The sequence below is a fragment of the Indicator indicator genome, chromosome 11 (assembly GCF_027791375.1).
Source record: "Indicator indicator isolate 239-I01 chromosome 11, UM_Iind_1.1, whole genome shotgun sequence".
Taxonomy (NCBI): Eukaryota; Metazoa; Chordata; class Aves; order Piciformes; family Indicatoridae; genus Indicator; species Indicator indicator.
Window position 1 is genome coordinate 26,729,603 of NC_072020.1, and position 21,149 is coordinate 26,750,751.

A 21,149-nucleotide genomic window follows, 5' to 3' on the forward strand; every position below is an offset into this window, starting at 1 on the left:
ATGACATGCACCAATAACGTGAACATCTGCAGATAAAGGACAAAGAAATTCTTACCAAATAATTACTCAATATTTGAAGACCCTCAGAGTCACCTTCAGGCAGTCATAAAAATGGGGGGAAAAAACCAAACCCAAAGCCCTTGTGATTATGTTATTATATATTCTTTTCTCATGAGAAAGGGACTGGCTGGGCCATTCAGGCACTCTCTAAATTAAAATTAGCAGTTCTTGCAAAACAAACAAACAAAGCACCTAACAACAAACCCTGTTGGGTTTGCACATGGTGGGGCTTTGGTAGCAGAGAAGAGGTTTTCTTGCATGGCTCCTGTAAGAAGTTTTAAGAAGGTCCCACAGCTCCAAGTTGGACCCACAACTGGCCAAGGCTGAGCCAATCAGTGGCAGTGGAAAGCAGCTCTGCAATAACATAAGAGGGGTAAAATCTATTTGGTTAGTTCTTTTTGTGGAACCAGTCACAAACTGGTAACAATTTATCTCTTCCTCCACTCTTCTTTTTAATCGCAGTAGGAGTGGGTATAGACTTGATGTAATCAGATCACAAAACAGGGAATTGGGAAGGGTTTCCCAGAGCCCTGGCCTGGCAATAGCCTTTCACAGTTGTTACAGAAACACACCAGCTGTCAGGCACCAAACTGTGGAAGCACAACTCATTACACTGCTGTCCCCAGGCCATGGAGTGAAACCCTTGCAAGTGGACTACTCCAGCTCACTGCAGGCAATGGGAGAAGCCTTCATCATGACTTTCCCCTTGTCTGCTTTTCCAGTGATGGTATCAGTGCTATACAAAGTACTGATATGAGAAAAGTAATACTAACTGCCTTAGCAAAGGAAAAGTTTTCTCAAAATCTTGAAATAATGAAAAAAGGTTATTGGAAACCATTTTGTGGGAGAAGAACATAAATCTGGCTAACCTGATCATGAGCCTGAGCTCCAGGCTGCATTGTCTAGAAACTGAAAATGGATATTAAAGAGCTGGGCAAATGACACTGTGGTAGATGTGAACACACTGTACTTTGGGTCTTTTTATTTTCAGTTGGTGATTTGATTTTCAACTGAGTTCTGGATTGGCACAGAGAAGCTCAGAGAACCAGCACCCTTAAATTAAAAAAAAAAAAAAATCTGTAACTTAGGCCACTCTTCCCATCAATGCTTTTTATATATTCTGCCTAGGAAACAAAGGTTGTATTTCATGCTGACTGTACTGTATGACTACTCTCCCCGGTGCTGGAGCCCTTCTTTGTTGCCCATATTATGTTCACTGTAACTACTGAAGTTTACTGACCTGTAGTTTTCAGGTAAGAGCTGAAGCTGAAGCAGAACTTAAAGCTATGCCATCAACTGCAATGTAACTCAAGCATGTTGCTTAAGTGAGGACATTAGGCTCTAGTGTTACAAAAGGATCAGAGCTTCCAGCCCTGCAAAACATCAGTGGACAGGTGCACTGAGTAAACATCACACCATTTCTCAGCTGGCTGATCTGCTAATGGGTTACAGATCTCACTAAAAGCAGTGGAAGCAAAGTACAGACTGCTGGAGCCAGGTAGCCTCAACTGTATGACTTGACAGAGCCAAAGCAAAATGAAAAGCATCCAACCAGAGGGATATTCACTGAGCACACACAGGGTTGCCAAGCCCTCAGCTGAAGGAAGGCAGATTTGGTTTCCATTGTTTCTGGGTTTTCACTGCATTTCCTTTCTTACCTGGCTTAATAGGTTTAAGCACAGACACAGACTTTGTAACTGCTGAACATGTAAGAAGAAGGTGTAGCATTTCACTCTGTAGTAAGCTCGTTTCATTTCCACTTTGTTTGCTCTTTCTTTGCTTTTTTCTTTCTTGGTTTCTATTCTGTGACTCTGTTCTTTTGCAGAATACTTCCCTATGTTCTTGGTAGTTTTTCTGAAGTGCAAGTATCTTTCAACTGCAAAGCTCTCCCTTTGGCTTGCTTCTTTCTGTGAGGAGTTGTTCCTGTGTCATTGCATGGTGGTGCAGAGACAGATGCCATCTTTCTGAGAATTCAGAGTGACAGCACACAAACATATGAGCTAAATTTTTAATATCTGATTGCACTGATCCTGATAAGAGTTAGACACTGAAAACGAGTGGAATTTCCAGCATACACATAGACCATGAATTGATATGAAGAAGGGCAACAGAGTCATAGACCATGAATTGATATGAAGAAGGGCAACAGAGTCTTTTGAAGAGTTGCAAAGGCTTCATGTTTGGGCATATGCCAGAAAATCTATACTCATAGTTAACATTGATACCCCCAGGAGAAATATTCCAGTGAAGTAAAATTCTGACTCAGTGCTCCAGATGTCAATTTTCCTAGGATCTTAAATAGTAACAGTGTTAGTATTTAGTTATATTATAAACCCATGGGGCTTTGGAGTAACTCAAATCTACCATTAAACAGCCATAAGCCAGTTTTAAAAACAGAATTCAGAGTGCTTCTTTACTAACTAAAGTCATCAGGTTCCTAACTGCCAGCAGAAAATCTATATTCAAGGATAACTTCAACTGATTGTATCAATGTGAGCTCCACAATAAACCTTAGCCAGAATATGCATTAGAGATTGCCACTTTTGATTAAAATTCTTTGACTACTCAGAAAGAAACATTTTGCTTTCTTATTGAATCATTTACCATATAATTAGCTTTACATTTAATCCAATTTCAAACCTGAGCTAGCCTGATGAAATCTGAAACATGAATCAGTGTAAGATTTTGGAAGAGCCTAAAATTACTGCAGACATCTTAATTCATTCAGATATACTGATAACCTCCAGCGTTTTTTGTTGAGGACTTGCAGTAAAATTGCTTCTTGTACGTCAGGAAGAAGCTCCTCACCATGAGGGTGGTGAGACAGTGGAACAGGTTGCCCAGGGAGGTGGTGGAAGCCTCATCTCTGGAGGTTTTTAAGATCAGGCTGGATGTGGCTCTGGACGACTTGATCTAGTGGAAAGTGTCCTTGTCCATAGCAGGGGGGTTGGAACTAGATGATCCTTGGGGTCCCTTCCAATCCTGACAGAATGAACTTGTGTCCTTCAAACAGTCCGAGGTTTGTTCAAAATTACCTTCAAGTGCGTGTGAGTTCTTCAGCAGCTTTTTGGTGCACTGGCTCCCCCTCCTGTTCATTTCGTGTGAGCACAAAACTGATCAAACGGTGTCAGGTGCAAGAGGCTGGCACTTAACATGACTGCTTTTTAGAGGTATGTGTTTGAGGCTCACAAGGAAGGACTGTTTCTCAGGCATCATTGTGAATGACATCATCTTTGTTCAATACATAAGAATATCTGGGTCCAGAACAGTGGTGTATACAAAATAATACACCACCATTGAGTGAGGGATAGTTAAAAAACCCCACAGACACAATCAAAAACTTCCCAATGAACTAAAAAAAAAAAAAAAAAAAGAAAAAAAGAAGTAAACAATGAAAAGGATAATATAAAAAGGGCTTTCAAGTACAGTCATTACCTGGAAGCTTTAGAAAACAGTCCACTAAAGAGTTGAGATGTGTAAGTTAGAACACATTTGAATAGTGAGGAAGCTGCATGCAGTTCAATCAATAAAATGAAGTATAAATAGTAACAGTAACACAGAATTGTCAGGATTGGAAGGGACCTCAAGGATTATCTAATTCCAATCCCCCCTGCCATGGGCAGGGACACCTTCCACTAGATCAGGTTGCTCAGAACCACATCCAGCCTGGCCTTAAAAAATTCCAGGGATGGGGCTTCTACCACCTCTTTGGGCAACCTGTTCCAGTGTCTCACCACCCTCATGGGAAAGAGCTTCTTCCTAACGTCTAGTTTAAATCTCCCTTCCTTTAGCTTGGATCCATTCCCCTTAGTCTTATCACTACCCAACATCCTAAAAAGTCCCTCCCCACCTTTCTTGTAGGCCCCCTTCAGATACTGGAAGACCACAAAAAGGTCTGCTTGGAGCCTTCTCTTCTCCAGAAGGAATAGCCCCAACTCTCTCAGTCTGTCTCCACAGGAGAGGTGCTCCAGCCCTCAGATCATCCTTGTGGCCCTTCTCTGGACACCTTCCAGCAATTCCAGATCCTTCTTGTAATATGGGCTCCAGAATTGGTCACAGTACTCCAGGTGGGGTCTCACCAGAGTGGTGTAGAGGGAAAGAATCACCTCCCTCGACCTGCTGGCCACATTTCTCTTGATGCAGCCCAGGCTATGGTTGGCTTTCTGGGCTGCAAGTAACAGGTCAAATGAAGATGAGAAAGATCATATGAGTAAGCTAAACAATGACAATTTATACATGAGAATCAGAATTAAAATCAGTCACCTCAGCAAAGATCCATGGAGTTGAAAACGTGGTACTTTTCATTTAAAAATAGCACTGGGAAGAACTCCAGATCTAAAATGAATAGCAGGTAAACTGGCAGAGTAATTGGAAATAAAATTACAAGGTCCCATAAGAGACATGGTAAGATATGCAGAAACCTGATTTCCATTCCTTTCCATTCTCTGAACAATGACTCAGCAGCAGGAGAAATGCTACAGATGCCTTCAGGGAAGGCTAGCTTCTGTCAGGGCAAACATGATCCTGCAATGAAACCTGGGTGAGAGCATAGGGTTCTTGAGGCTACATGTAGGTGACACTAACAATATCTTTAAAATTCAGTGTTTGTGGTGAATTTTTCCTGCTTGTCTGGAAGCACTGCACATGAGGGAACGTCCATGTCATGCTGCAGCTTACAGTAAAAAAACAAAACAAAACAAAGCAAAACAAACTGAGATATACTGCAGGTAAAAACCACATAGAAATCTCAGCTGCTTTCATCAGTCTTGTTGGAACTAAAAAAAAAAATCAATAAAAGACAATGTTGCATAGATTAAGAACCATCAGATACCTTAAAAAGAGATTGTCACCAGCCATGACTGAATGGGGACATCATCTTTCGAACTTCTGCAGATAACTGTAAGGATGAGAGCACTACTTGATGTTTCTTTCAACAGGTTTTTAGTACTTATGACCAAAAGATGGGCAGTGTAGTAAGACAGTACAAAAAAAGAATTTAACACATGGAGAGTAAGGAAGGGGAAGATGCATCTGGAGAGTGGGTGATTCTGAAAGGAAAAAGGCAGGAGCTCACACAGCCTGAGCAAGCTACAGTGAACAGCATTAATGAGATGCAAAACCAGCAGAGTAATGACTTCTGCTCTCCACTGCCAGGTTTATTTTTATCCAAGATGGTTTAAAATTAAATGCATAAACATCCTGGAAAGAACACACCTTCTCCCCTGCTCCAAGGTATGTTTTAAGCACTAATAGAGCAGTCAGCTTGTTTTCTCTCTGGCTCTCCTTCTGCATAATGTCTGCTCCAACAGAGGCAGAGAGCATCTTCTTCCCAGCATACACATTAGCTTTGGTGCTTAATGCAGCCTTCCACAAATTTGGGGAGGTGAACCTGTAACCCACCACAGAAGCAAATAGGTCACCCACGTCTCTTACCTCCTCCTGAGAGATCTCTAAATAGAAACTATTTATTCAAAAGATGACCATCGTATTTTCTGTATTTCAGATGAAAAGTACAATCCTGGGAAAAAGATGCAAATATTTACATGCAAGCTCTGAAACATGGGCAGGTGGTGATAACTACCTGGAGTCCTGACTCAGCCACTACAGCGCTGGAAAGGGACAGGATTTCACCTCCCAGAATAACTTGGTTTTCAGGACATCAGTTTGAAACAGTTTTAACTCATCCTAAATGCAGTAATACAGACACTTCTGCTGGCCTTGGAAGCATTTTTAGGCTATGTTTTAGATAAAGACAAATGTCAAGGCTTCCTACAGAGGTATATGTTAATGAGACTGATCTGATAGTTCAGAACTATTAGCTGTTTAATTTCTGTTCTGCTCTGTAAGAGAGGTACAATGTATAACACTTGGTTTGGATCACTGATACAGTGTTTCGTACCAAAAAAGGAGAGTATCATATAATCTCCCCCCAACTAGATCTATTAATATGAACAAACTTTAACTATCTAAGATTGCATGGACAGCTATGAATGACACTTTCCCAAATTTAGCTGTTTCTAAAGTTATTAGACTTCGATGGTTAAGTCTAAAAAAGTTTCACTGAGATGCACACAGAATAAATTCTGTAATTTAAAAAGTATCCTTCCTGGTTTAGTTTTGAACAGTGGAAAACTGCACTTTTGAATGTCATCTTTTTTTTTTCCAGTCATAGAATCATAAAATCACTAAGGCTGGAAAAGACTTTAAGATCATTGAGTCCAACTATAACCCAACTACCATGATCCCTAAACCATGTCTTGAAGCACCACATCTACAGCTTTTTGAATACCTCCAGGGATGGTGACTCCATCACCTCCCCAGGCAGCCTGTTCCAACGCCTCACCGCTCTCAATAAAGAAGTTTGTCCTAATATCCAATCTAAACCTTCCCTGGCACCAACTTAGCCGCATTTCTCCTCATCTCATTGCTAGTTGCCTGGGAGAAGAGACCAACATCAGCCTCACTACAACCTCCTTTCAGGCAGTTGTAGAGAGCAGCAAGATCTCCCCTTAGCCTTCTCTTCTCCAGACTAAACAACCCCAGCTCCCTCAGCCACTCCTTCTATGCCATATCCTCCAAGCCCCCCACCAGCCTCATTACTCTTCTCTGGATGTGCTTCAGGACCTCAATGTCTTTTCGATACTGTGGAGCCCAGAACTGACCACAGTACTCAAAGCTGTGCCCTCACCAGAGGCAAGTACAGGGCACAACCACTTTCCTACTCCTGCTGGATACACCATTTTTGACATTTGTGAAAATATTACAAGACCAGTTTTAAAGGCATGTCCCTTCAAATCTGTAAACTGGTAGCCAAAGCCCACTTTTATTGGATGGTGCTTTGAATTTCTTAGTTTGGAACTGTAGAGGAAGTACTGAAAACACCAAAATTCTAGACTGATACTACCATAAAAAACCACCACTAAACTTGCTCCTTCAAAAAACAAACTCTACTCCTCCTACCCTATAAAACTAGAAGTCAAAGAACCAAAGCTTGACTTCACGACCGATCTGGACACCTCCCTCCACCCTCCAAAAAACTCATCAGGCACCTGCATTAATACTTACCCCAACAAGCTACCATCTTCCCCTCTTCCACTTTGGTATTCTTACTTTACTGACCCACTAGTAGAAGCATTACTGTATTGTGTCCATCCAGTGGAAAGGGCTGATTGTTACCTAATACAACAAATCTTTTAAGCTATTGTTACCTAGGACTCTATACATAGATGAAATTTTGAAGGTCAGTAGGGTTTTTTCATTACTGTGTAAACAAGGATGCATTCCCAGTCTAGAACTAAAAAGTTCAGTTTCCAGTGGTAGCTGCCCTAACCTTTGTACCAAGGTATCTGAGGTACACAGAACAAGTGAAATCAGGTTCCCCACTTACTTTGGATAAGGGATCACTGCTTTCTCCTGAAGGATTTATTTCTGATGATGGGTAACTTACTTTTTGCAAATTGTTGCCTATGCAGAATTAAATACCACCTTACTGCAAAATCCTCTTCACGGTGTTTCTCCTCCAGTTCAATTAGGCATGAAGAGAAGGTCAGAGATCACAAAGTCCTTTTTCACTTCATGGAAGTGCTGATGGAACAGTGTCACAACTCTTTCCATGCAATCCACAGTGATCATTACAGAAGATTGCAGAGCCGGGTAAGGTTACATTCTGTATCTGACTACCCTCACCGTGCAAACTAAGCTCTGCACAGCCACAGAGGTGTTAAGATTAACATAATTTCTGAAAATGCAGAGACAAACTACTGTGATATGAAGGCATCTCTTAACAAGCTTTTAGTAAAGAAGCTGCTGTTAGTTAGTATTAAGATTACTTGCAAGAAGTCCTGCTTGCACATTGTTTGAAAAAAAATTTGCAAATCACAAGACATATGGTATCAACAGTTAAACAACTTGTTAGTAAACTTAATTCCTTTCACTCAGTTCTGAGTAACAGCCCTTTGGAACTCAGGTCCTTAAGCACACAATTCTACTTGGCATGACTCGACCTCAGCCAATCCTACAGCATAGCTACATGTTTCAACCTACTTTGAATTTTCCCGATAAAAATCTGCTTTATCTGCTGATAAAGACAACACTGGTGAAAGAATTTAGTTTTGTTACTTCTAGCCCAAAATATTTTAACTTAGCCACACTTGAATGCTCTCAGATCAACCCCATTAGCAGTCACTCTTTTTCATGCTGAGCTGTTGCTTGTTTCCTAACACTATAAAGCTAGAGTGTCAACTTTTCTCTACATGCCCACTATTTTTCCACTCATTTTAGACACATACAGCAAACAAGACTTTCAATTTTTTTAATTTACAGTATTGATTGCTCCAAGTTATACCTTACTGTTGGTACACAGTAAATACAATCATCTGAACAATTCACTTAGTATGGAAAAAAAAATGCAGTTAAAACATTAAAAATACTGCTTTACATTGTGTGGAACAGAACTTTCAGAAGTTATGACATTGGCTAAAGCCAGGCACAAAGGAAGACCATTTCCTTTTAGTTTACCAGCACCTTCAGTCCTGTACCCCTTCATCTGAAATTGCCTGTAACAGTAGATTTTAGGTGAATGCTTCTGCTGAATTCAGAAGATTCAGTAATTCATAGCTTGATCTTTAGCACATATATTTCCAGAACAGGATGTTTTTCTGGTTCTATTCATTATACCAAGAATGGCTGTGTTCAGATTTATCAAACAAAGGGTTTCAGTAACACTCTAAAAAAATGAAGATGTTTCCAAAGGGGTGTTGTGCTCTACTGGTGCATGCGGCTATCAAAGACTGGATAAATTAGGTAACATGCTTTCCCTAGATAGAAAAAAAGAAGCGGTTGGGCATAACTGCCATTTCACAAACAGTAAGTTAAGTCAGATGAAATGCAGCCTTATTGCAAGCTGTAGACAAATTAGTATATACCACAACATCTAGCACTGATTAAATTTAGAAAAATATTATACTGGGGATTTTAAAAATCTTTAAAGCAGCATAATAGAATATGGTGGAAGATGACAAAAACCACCCTGCTTTTTCAATCTGGAAGAGTTGGGCTGCCAAAGCTATTATGAGACTGACAATAACACATTTGATTATTTATAGTTATTTTTTAACCAATGAAGAGGCAGGAAATGTTTCTTTTATTTTGTTTTAATTTTATGATCAAGAATGACTGAACAACATAAGTTATCTAAATCAATCAGATTACATAGTTTCAGTTAATGGCTGCCAAACAAGTGTGTACTCCAGTGACCCACCGTAAGCAGTGTTATCTGATGGGTGAGACAGACTTTAAGGTTAGATGCAATACATGTAAAAATAGAAAGTTTAAAAACCAATCTCATCACAGACATTTCCATTGCCGTCTCCTTTGTGAAATAAATAAGGCAGCAGATCACTTTTACTTTGCAGTGGCAGATTTGAGGTATGCTATTAAGTCTTGTCTCTCAGATTTCTTCTTAATACCCGCAAAAATCATCTTTGTTCCTGGGATGTACTTCTTTGGATTTTCCAAATACTCCATCAGAGTATCCTCACCCCAGGTGATGCCTAGAGAGAAGAAAAACAAGTCAGTTTACAATAGCAAACATGTGCCACATATAATTTCACTTTTTGGCAGATTTCTACTTTTAGAACACCATGCTCTAAATATTTTTGTCCCTAGCAACTGAGATATGCAGCTTTAAGTTTACCTTTATTCTTATTAGCATCCGTATAAGAGAAGCCCTCTGCCTGGCCAGTCTTGCGTCCAAACAGGCCATTCAGGTTGGGACCAGTCTTGTGCTTGCCCCCCTTTTCAACTGTATGGCACTGGGAACATTTCTGGACAAATATCTTCTTGCCCTTCTCGATATCTCCCATTTTCAGTACTAGAACAAGAACACACAGAGGTCAGTACTGCAATGTCAAGGTCACCTACTCAACAGAAACGTTAAAGGTGTCCTGTCAGTTTACACAGCTCCTCAGCCTAGTAATTTTCTAGCAAACTTTCTATCCACAAACTATAGCTTCAGGGTTTGAAGATTAGCATAGAATCATTAAAGTAACTTAAAAGGTACCAAGATGATGAAAATGCTTGAAGAACAGAAGAGCCTTCCCTGAGCCAAAGTAATTACCCTGCAGCAGTTAAACAGTATGGAGATAATTTCTGAAGAATAAATTGAATACAGCTTCTATTTATCAGTTGCATAGCAGGAGAATTTTCTAGTCATTAATAACCTTGTGCAATGGGACAAGAGAATTTGCATGTGTTCCATTTCAGGTGGAAAAGTGCACCAGCACATCACCTTGGAGTCTGGAGCGACTGCTACCAAGCTGGCCTGCTCCCCCTGCCACGAGCCGGGATGCCTCCCGAGCCACTGCCAGCAGCAACGCTATTTGTACGCGGTGTGGCGAGAGCCAAGGGCAACCGCACTTCCCAGCTCCAGCTACACCTCCGCTGGGGCTGACCTTGAGGCGAGAAGCAGGCTTCCCGCCGTGGCGGGGAACGCTCCGAGAAAGCGGCACGACACTGGCGCGACCCTATCACGACCCCATCATGACCCCACAGCGACGGCTCACCCGGCATGGGCGCGTGGGCCAGGCCGCATCACCTTCAATTTCGAGTGGCCGTCAGCAGGACCTAGACAAGCCGGATCCTCCCCCAGTCTCTGTGGGACACAGCCGCCGAGATGGGGACAGTAGGCCCCACGGTGACCTTCCGCCGCACCCCAGCCGCTTCCTTAGGTCGCGGCCCCGGGCTTCCCCACCTCGCCCAATGGAGCAATGAATCGCGCTCTCAGGACAGACGACAGCACCTCCAGTCACCCTCATCTATTCCCGTTCAGCTGCCTCACCACCGCCCTCCAGTCTAACGGACCCCCTAGGCCACCGTAACAGGCCAGATCCGAGTCAGGCCCAGGTCACATCAAGCCCAGGTCAAGGCGGGCCCACGCGCACGGATACCTCACCGGCTGCTGCCCTCACCTGCCTGTCCAGCCGCCCTGCTGACGCTTCACCCACAACGGTGACCACAACACTGGTACCTCCTGCACCGCCCGGCGTCTCAGCCCAAGGACACGCCGCGCTCCGCCCTATGTAAGCCGGTGTTGCCGCAACCAAGCTATGGCGGCACTCGGCCCGCCCATCCGGTCATTACAACCAATCAAGTGTCTGCATGTAGGCTTCTCATTGGTTATCGAGCCTATCCGCCAAGGCGAGCACCAAGGCGGCGGCGGCTAGCAGGGTAGGTTGCGACTGGCGGGCCCCGGACTTCCTCTCCCTCCCTCTCCCTGCGGAATGGCGTCAGAGGTAACGCCAGTACGAAAGAATGGCGGGGCACGAGGGCGAGTGACACTGCTTCAGGCGCATGCTCACAGCGGAAGGCGGGGAAATAGTCCCGCGGGTTTTGGGGGGGGCGCTGGACAGACACGTGGTGGCACTGGGCGGGCCCTGTGTCGTGACGTGCCGGCAGCTTTCATCCCGCTCCTCGGAGGTTTTTGGCGTCTTACGGAGGGAGGGGAGAGGACTGTTGTGCGCCGTGTATGCGGTGAAGTTTCAGATACTTCTTTAAGGGAATATGAAGAATGAAGAGGCTGAAGTGTGGCAGTAGCGGAAGCGAGGCTGAGCCCCCTCAGAGTGGAGCAGGGCTGGCTGGGAGCGCTGGCCGTGGAGCTGCGTACGGGTTTGAAGCCGGGAGCAGGTGCACGGCTGCAGCCTGTAGCTCGTGTGGGATGCTAAAGTCGTAGTTTCGAGGAAGATGAGAGTATTACATGAGAGTCAGCCACAAGAAAAGGAGGGGGTACGCCATACGTCTTCCCAGCAGGCCGGGTAGTGCTGTGTCTCAGAATCAGAATTGTTAGGGTTGGAAGGGACCTCAAGGATCATCTAGTTCCAACACCTCTGCTGTGGACAGGACACCTCACAGTAGATCATACTGCTCATGAAGGGGATGTATTGATTCCCACACATTGTGGGCTCCTAAAAAGATTTTCAGTAGTGAATTTCCCCTTGCCCTCTTTGGCCAGGAGGAGGGAAAGTTGTTAAAAAAAACCCTCGTGTAGTAATGTCCAATGATCTAAAGATAATGTTCACGAGAGGTGAACCGTTTGCTTTAACTATAGACAGAAAATTGTGAGCATTTCCCACTGTCGGTCATTTGAGAAACTTCTTTTTCCTTTGTGCTGGAACTGGTACAAGTGCTCTTGCAATTGCTCTGTGGAGCAGTGTTCATCTGAAGTGCCTATATAATACAAGAGGGAGTGAGAGTAACAATACATCAAAGGTTCCTCTGATGACAGATGAGTTGCCCATGATTAATAAGGAAATTCACAAATGATTACTTCCAAATTTGGAGAAAATGCATTGTTTTCAAGTGCTCATGGTGTGTAGAACACGAGACAGATGTTTGTACAGTTTTGAAGACTTCATCATGAGGTTTATACAAAATAATACACTCCTAAACTTTAAGAATTACCACTCTAATCTTGACAATACACTTACCAAAATAAAACTAATTGACTTAAGAGAGACAGCTACCTTCATATACTTCATGGGGAGTGAGTTAAAATATGTGCAATGGAGCTGATTTAAATTGGCATTGTGACTTCTGGTGTTGCCCAATTCAATCCTCAAACTGTCAGACTCCCAGAATTAGGAGGTTTGGCTGGAATACTAGTTAAAAAACTAAAAACGTTCTTTTTTTTGTTGCTATTATTATTTGCCATTTGGTTTTGAATTTTCACAGTGCATTCCCCCCATATTTTTAGACTCTACCATGAGTGTAAGAACTAATTTTATTTAGTGAGGCTTCTATGTCTTGTGTCAGATGTATGTGAATTAGTATCACAAGACTCATGATATAAGACCTCTGGTCTCTCTTGCCTTTAAAAGAGGAAGAAGCTGATAGCCTCTTTAAGCCTCTTTAAGAAATTACAGTAGTGTAAATTCTTAAGCTTCTTTAAGCACTTGATGTGCTCACACTGACACAGGACTGATGCCCACTGACATCCATTCAAAGGTTCTCTCTTCATAGAATGCAGACTTCAAACATCTGTAACTCCTAATTTTTTTTGAGTTTTGCCATCTAAATGTGTGTGCTCCATACTGAGCACTGCATGTTGAGAGCTTTTATTAACCCTTCATTGCTAATGATTGGTATATTAAAAATCAGTTTGTAAAATGAACTGTTGTTTTCTCTGCCTTATACTTGACCACACTGATGTCTGCTGTGTGACTGCCAGCTGGCATGGTGAAATGCCCTTACATGAAGGTATAAATGATGCAAATGCAGTACTTGTGGATTTGCATATTGCATTGTTAGTGGAAGCAGAGTTTCTGCCTAATATAGGTATACACTAGTTCAGAAGGTGTGTTTTCACCAGCAAGAAAAGGTATCTGAAATAGAAAGGACTTGACTTACTGGTTTAAGGTTGTTGGGGTGTCCAGTTCTGGAGCTGCTGTTACAAGAAAGGTCTGGGTGTGCTGGAACATGTCCAGAGAAGGGCCAAGAGGATGATCAGAGGGTTGGAGCTCCTCTCCTACGAGGACAGGCTGAAAGAGTTGGGGTTGTTCAGTTGGGAGAAGAGAAGGCTCCAAGGAGACAATATCCTTCCAATGTCTGAAGGGGGCCTACAAGAAAGCTGGAGAGGGACTTTTTAGGATGTCTGGTATTGATAGGACTAGGGGGAATGGAGCAAAACTAGAGGAGGGTAGATTTAGATGAGATGTTAGGACGAAGTTCTTCACCATAAAGGTGGTGAGACACTGGAAGAGGTTGCCCAAAGAGGTGGTGGAAGCCCCATCCCTGGAATTTTTTAAGGCCAGGCTGGATGTGGTTCTGGGCAACCTGATGTAGTGGAGGGTGTCCCTGCCCATGGCAGGGAGTTTGGAACTAGATGATCCTGAGGTCCCTTCCAATCCTGACAATTCTGTGAATAGGAAGTTCAAAGCAACACAATAGTAAGAAATGGTCTGTAAGTAAAGCAGGAAGCAAGGTTGCTCAAAGTGCCCATTTTTTGGAAACATTCTGCAGTAGGACAGACTACTAGTGAAGTTTTATTGTTCTATGGTAAATATAGCATCTTTAGTGTAATCATGTAGTGCAAATCCTGCACACACTTCTGATGCAGGACAGAACGTGTGGTGGGACTTCCAGAGACAATGCTGAAGACAAAGTCAAAGCTTTTCTGGCTTTGGGGGTTTGAATTGCCGGAGTAAACTAAAATGACTCAGGGCACATTTTCAATGCACTGTTGCTTTTCTATGTGGATTAGCATTCATTAATGTTAATTTCATTCATTGATGTTAATAACATTCATTAATGTTAATTGCCTTGGCGTGGTCTACCTAGAAGGTTTGTATTTTAGTGTTTTAATTATTACTCACTGTGGTTACACCTGAAATACCTTTGTCTTTTTACTGCCTTAGTCCATTACACTATGGAACAGTAGTTATTTTGCAATCATAATTATTCTGTCCGAAAGAAAGGAAAAATAATACAAACATGTGAAGTCTGTTATTAAAGGAAACGTGACAAAGGAGCCAACCAGTTCTTTTTGAGAGATACATTGCAGATAAAAGAAGTATGGCATTGCAGAGCTAGACTGGAATTCCAGAGAACAGCTCTTTTTCTCTCAGTTCTGTGATAAACTTCTTGTTTGGTCTTATACAAATACCTTAGAACTCATTTATTCTGTTGAAAACGTAAGAGATTATGTGATTGAATATTTTGGCCTCTTTTCATTCTCTTACTGCATGGAAGTGGGCCAAGCCTGAGCTGCTGCTAGATACCAGCTGACTGTACCAGTGTTGGTGAGTCCGTGGTCTGTGTTGCAATCATGATGGTGTGAGCTGGTTTTAAGAAAGATCTTCAATTATAACCTGAGTCACAAATCTTACTGCATTACAGAACAGCACTAATTTGCACCATTACGATTTCTGAATTGGGCGGAAGCTGTTCATTTAACCCTTGCCTTTGAAACTGTTCAGGAGAAAGCTGAATTTCTCCATAGTATTTTCAAAGCCTGATGTATCAACACGAAAGAGTGATTCTGGGCTAAGCATGCAAAATTGTTGATGCTGAGGTCCTTCAAAAATACTCTGCAGCTGCAAACATGTGCTATGAGGGGTAATTTTCAACGCTGTTACAGTGCATGTCCTATCAGTTAAAATATACTGATGACTTTGGTTTTGTTAGGTCTTTTACAGGGCCTTGGGATGGAATACAGGAACCTGTTCACCTAAACAGGTGAGGAATGAAGATGGGAAGCATTATAGACTGAAGAGTGAATAAAAATGACTGGTGAATGGCATGCCTCTTGTGATGGTTTTAAGGCTATACCTTTAATTTTTTCTCACAAAGTTCGAGCAGAAAAGCGCAAGAATGTAAATGAATCACAATTGGGTGTAAGAAAGCAAAATAATGGTTATTCTAAACACTTCCGTTAGAGAGATAGAAATGTTTAAGAGTCAGTATTCAAAACAAGGTACAGGCAGCCTCTCTCTGTCTTTCTGTCTGGTGTTTCTCTGCTGAGCATTCTGCTGGCTTCGGGAGGTAACACACACCTGCGTGCTGACCTTGACAAGCTAAGTCTAACAAACCTCTGCTTCTTGGCTTTCTTCCCCTTTGCATGCATGCTCTGGGAAGGGGCAGGGGGAAAGAAGCATGGCCCCTCTGGGGCCAGGGGGCTTTGTTGTGTTTTTCTATCAATTGTACATATTTGTAAATGTTGTGAGTAGTGTATATTTGTACATATTCATTGCAGTTTATTATAGAGTGCAGTTTTGCCTGTAAATACAGCTTCGTTTGCTTCCAAACTGATTTAGCCTGATTATTGTTAATGTGGGAGGGGGATTCCAGCGCACCACACTGTAACACCTCTAATCTTTGCTGCTTACTGTGTTTTATATAGTTTAAGTCAGAGGGGGCAAATATGCTACTGCTTGGAACAGGTGGAAGGACAGAGCAGAGTCTCTGAGATGCTGCAGTTGCTAAGCATCACTATGTATTAGGCTCCTTCTTAAGACAAAGCTAAATTTGTGCATACATCTACTTTTGTGTAGCATTATTATCAAACAAGTCTTGGTTGTATTTTAAGCTCTGTTGTAATTTCTTGTGGCAGCAAATGTGTGCTTTGTGCAGTTGTCTCAGCAACAGTGTGATATTTGTTTGGAGTGGGGTTTTTTTGCCTTTTTTTTTAATGACAAGTGTTGTATTGACTTGAATAACTGGATTGCATTTGATGCATATTTCCATTATTGAAAAGATAAAAGATCTTCTCATATTAAAAAGAACTGCTGCTATATTGTTACAGGGATAAAACATTTGGGAGTGGGACATAGAAATATGTTTTGCACCCCAGGGTGCAAAGTGGCAGCTGAAGGATTTGATCTTAGCAGGTGAAGGCAGAACTTAGAGTTCTTTCTGTATTTTCTGTTCCTTTGGTTTTGGAAAGTGAGTTTTGTCGAGGTGTGGATGCAGGTAGCTAGCATTAGAGGAGATAAGGGATATTCTGTTATGAGAGGTTTCAGACAAACAGGCTGAGAATTGCCTGGCCAGTATGTTGTGGACTCCAGTTAGGCACAGGCTGAGGCAATGCTGCTCACTATTGCAGTAAACTGTAAAAAAAAAAAAAAAAAAAAAAAAAAAGAAAAAGAAGAGACACAGGTACCAGCCAATCCAGAGTGGAAATCAGAGCAGGCAGCTGGAAAGTTGCCAAAATGTGGTAGCTTAGGCTGATTACTTGATACCTGAAAATAGAAACTGAGGCCCTGAGTAATCAGTCAAAGCTATCAGATGTAAATTACAATTTTTTAAAAATATTTTTCTTTCTAATGAATCAAACTGAAGCATTTCAGCCATATCCTCTTTGGAGGGGATGACCATTGCCTACATTGGTAATATGTTTGCTTTGTGTATCTGAGGGAGCCTCTCATTTACATGATCAGCTGGGACATTATCTTAGGAATAATCCAAGCTATAGAATAAGAAGTACTTCTGCAGGAGCTTAATTGAAGATATTGACAAATTAGTCTCCAAAGCATCAACTTAGCCCTGAGAAAAGCTCCACATTAAGACTCCTGTTGTAAGGAGATTTGTATAGTTGGGTCTCCTTATTTAATGATGATATGCTAATCTAATGTAATCTACTGAAGCCTACACCATTCTTTGTATTTAAGCTACAGGCCAGACTGGAGGTCCTTTCGTGAAATAAGAGCATGAGCATGTCCCATGATTTGATGGGGGGTTGTAAAAAAAAAAATAAAAGCTTTGCTTACCTTAGGATTTTCAATGGAGAAACCTTTTACAACGTAAGTAAGAAATAAGGCCATAAACTGGCAAATTTAGCTCTGTCCTCTGTAGGACTCTGGGGGCTCTGTGACAGCAGCAGGAGGAGCTGTTGGAGGTGAAGCTTGACCAAGTCACAAGGCGACATGGACCACAGACTGATCTACAAACTGTCTTCTTCCCTGCGAGGAAATCACTGCTGCAGGGATGTTTTTGTCACTAGAGAGGTGGGATTCCTCCCTGCAGAAATCTTTGCTTAGATTTGATTCCTGTTGTGTCAAGTTTTCAAAACATTTGTAACCAACTAATCACGTGGCTGGGGGTTTTAGAATCAGGTTTTGCTATCTCAGCTTCATTGCTTGTTTTCACATATGAGTTTAGGAACCATAGAATCATAGAATTGTTAGGGTTGGAAGGGACCTCAAGGGTCATCTAGTTCTAACCTCCCTGCCATGGGCAGGGACATTTCACACTAGATCAGGTTGCTCAGAACCACATCCAGCCTGGCCTTAAAAAATCCCAGGAATGGGGCTTCCACCTACTACCTCCCTGGGCAACCTATTCCAGTGTCTCAGCATGCTCATGGTGAAGAATGTCTTCCTAACAAACAATCTGAATCTATTTTTGCTCCATTGCCCCTAGTCCTATCACTCCCTGACATCCTAAAAAGTCCCTCCCCAGCTTTCTTGTAGGCCCTCTTCAGATACTGGAGGGCCACAATAAGCTCTCCTTGGAGCCTTCTCTTCTCCAGACTGAATAGCCCCAACTCTCTCAGTCTGTCTCCACAGCAGAGGTGCTCCAGCCCTCTGATCATCCATTTGGCCCTTCTCTGGATGTGTTCCAGCACCTCCAGATCCTTCTTGTAGCAGGGGCTCCAGAACTGAACACAGTACTCCAGGTGGCGGCTCATGAGAGCCGAGTAGAGGGGGAGAGTCACTGCCCTTGACCTGCTGGCTGCACTTCTCTTGATTTCTGACAGTAATCAAACTGGTTGTTTTGTGAACACTGAAAACTACCCAGGATGAGCTTTTTATCCTCAAGCATGAAGTCTCAGAGCAGTGAGAACACTTAATCCAAACTACGAGCATTGCAGATGCTTTTCTTATGGTCCTAGGATATGTCTCTAAGACTTTTAAAAAAATTATATTAAACTCTTTGCTTTCATCATATTCCAAGCAGAAAAATAAACAAGTAGAGTTTGCTTTCTAATGTTCTTCTGTCTGATGAATTTGACCAAACAAAAAGTCTCAGAGATTTTTCATTCATGCACTTACATGCATGACAGATGATGCAAATGACTGATGGAACTTTGCATAGTAAATGTGTTATTGCACTTACTGCTCAGTTGTAGCTTAGAGTTTTGGGGTACTTTATTTGGTTGGGGTTTTTTTTGTTTGGATTTTTGCTTTGTTTTGACTTGGTTTGGATTTATTGTTTTCTGTTTGGTTTTGTTGTTGTTCTTGTTTTGTTTTTTGTTTGTTTTGTTGTTGGTTTGTTTGTTAATTTGTTTTTCCCAGAAAGAAGAAGTTCAGACTTCACATATCTTTCTTGAGGCATAACTAATTCTGTTTTTAATATTGGTGCTCTTTTCCAGACATTTTACTTTTTGTATGTATGAAATGGGTGTGTGTATATATGTATGAAATGTGCTGAATAAACCAAAATGCAATATTCACAGGGATTATGAAATAACGTAATAGTCTGTCTTCTCTGCAGTTTAACATTAATTTCTCCTAAATGGTGCTAGAAGTGGAAGAAAAGGTAGGAGTCTGCACTTATTTGAAATAGTGCCCCCAGGAGGTAACAACTATTTTAAAATTTAAAACAGTTGGTGCTGTGTTGTCCTCAACAGTTCTTTGCAGTATGTTTCTTCATACTTCACTTCTAAATTTCATCTGTTATTAAGGTGTTCACTTACTTTGTACTTAATCCTCTAGATACTCACCTGTACTCCTCTTGTGTTCTAATAAATGCATTAATAATCTCTATTTTTGGAACCAAAAGTCTGATTGTTTCTGAGATGTGCAAAGGTGGGATAGAAAATGAGTATTCTCTCCTAATGAACAGGAAGCTCTGACTCCTGTAATGTCATTTTCCTTATGTCCTCATGGTAGTCACAGAGCCCTTTGAATACTTGGACAGAAAATAATGCAGTGCCAGAGCACCATATACTGACTGGCCTCCTGAAGGTCTTGCACCTGAATAAAGTAATCAGGGAATTTAAATTTCTGCCATGATTCTTTGCTAGTATCTTTTCCTGTAAAGGAAATTCCAGTCAGTAATGACTAGCTGGAAGCATGGTTCTTTCTGTTTGAGCCATATATTCAGTGTATGATCCTGGCAGTCTCCTGAGCTCTGATGATCTGCACAAAGGGAGAGGGGAATCTATTCTCTTAATGGCACAGTTTAGGAAACGGCAATGAAAAAAAACTATCAGTGGAAAATACAATACAATGCCATTTTGCTCCCTCTTCAGGTCCTCTCCAGGAACTGAATAATCTCTCATTTAGTTAAGCAGTTAAAAAAAAAAAAAAGTCTATATGCTGTTTCTGCTTCTCTAATCCCCATTTGGCTGCAGCTTCTTAAGGTATTCATTGAACAAATATTAGCTACGTTACAGAAATCTGGTAGCAGCAATATAAATCTGTCAGCACACAGAAAATAGCAATTTAAGTTATGGTTGGATTTCATTTTCCAAAGCAAATTGCTAATCCCTGAGAGAGTTTTCCATTAAAGTTTCCTGTGCTGTTTTCTTATTTTCAAAAAGCTTTACAAATATGATTTAAGGTGTTTATTGTATCTGGGGACTTTCTGGCTTGATTTGGTTTTGTTCAGAATTTTCAAGAATCCTAAACAGCTCAGTAATCACAACGTGGCCACAGAGCTGTTCTGTCTCTATTTCTTGCTCTTAGCTATTTTTATAACCACCAAGTTAATGCCCACTATTAATCCCTAGCTACTGTACTGACCACTTGCAGCCATCTAAGGCTAACTCCTAATAATAGTTCACATCTTTTCTGTAGCTTACCTGCTTCATTCTAAAGCTTCTTCAAAACCCTGCAGGGCTTGCTATAAATCCCGTTCTCCCTCTACCAGTCTTCACTGCAGTTTAAATGCAGTCTTTATGACCTTTCTAGTTCTCTTAAACATTCCTGACTTAGACTTTGAGTGGAAAAGAGAAGAATCTGACATAAGAATGCAGGCCTGGAGAGGCCACGCTCAACCTTGGAGCATGGAGGCTTTGGGAATGTGCAGTACACAGCCAAATAGAAGCCACAGCTCATGAACATCACATTTGTCCCTGTGTGTGCTGTACTGCTGACATTATTGGTATATGATTTGCTGCAGAGCAGCAGAGGGTTCTTTTGTCCTGGAAGCATGATGGTTGTGAAAGCTGGCAAACAGCCTTACTGGGTCAATAGCAATGATGCCCAGTGGTTGCTGACGGGTTGAAATTACTCCCCCAACTAATTTGGAGAACTACCCCCCAAAATAAAATTGCCAGACCAGCTGAGTTTGGGATGCAATCAAAGGAAGCTCTATGTACAAGAAAACTGCAATCTGAAATGCAACGAATATGTACAAAATGTACAATATATAGAATCGTAGAATCAGTCAGGGTTGGAGGGGACCACAAGAATCATCCAGTTCCAACCCCCCTGCCATGGGCAGGGACACTTCACACTAGATCAGGCTGGCCAGAGCCTCATCCAGCCTGGCCTTAAACACCTCCAGGGGTGGGGCCTCAACCACCTCCCTGGACAACCCATTCCAGGCTCTCACCACTCTCATGGGGAAGAACTTCTTCCTCATGTCCAGCC

General features: G+C 41.9%; 1 protein-coding gene across 1 annotated transcript; it reads right to left on the reverse strand.

Moving 5' to 3' along the window:
* Positions 1–9,191: 9,191 nt before the first annotated feature.
* LOC128969900 (cytochrome c) lies at positions 9,192–11,148 on the reverse strand. The gene is made up of 3 exons (XM_054384875.1): positions 11,028–11,148; positions 9,755–9,931; positions 9,192–9,611 (listed from the first exon to the last, which is right to left on the reverse strand). The coding sequence occupies exons 2-3, from the start codon at positions 9,921–9,923 to the stop codon at positions 9,463–9,465; spliced, it is 318 nt and encodes a 105-aa protein (XP_054240850.1). The 5' UTR covers positions 9,924–9,931; positions 11,028–11,148; the 3' UTR covers positions 9,192–9,462.
* Positions 11,149–21,149: the final 10,001 nt, after the last annotated feature.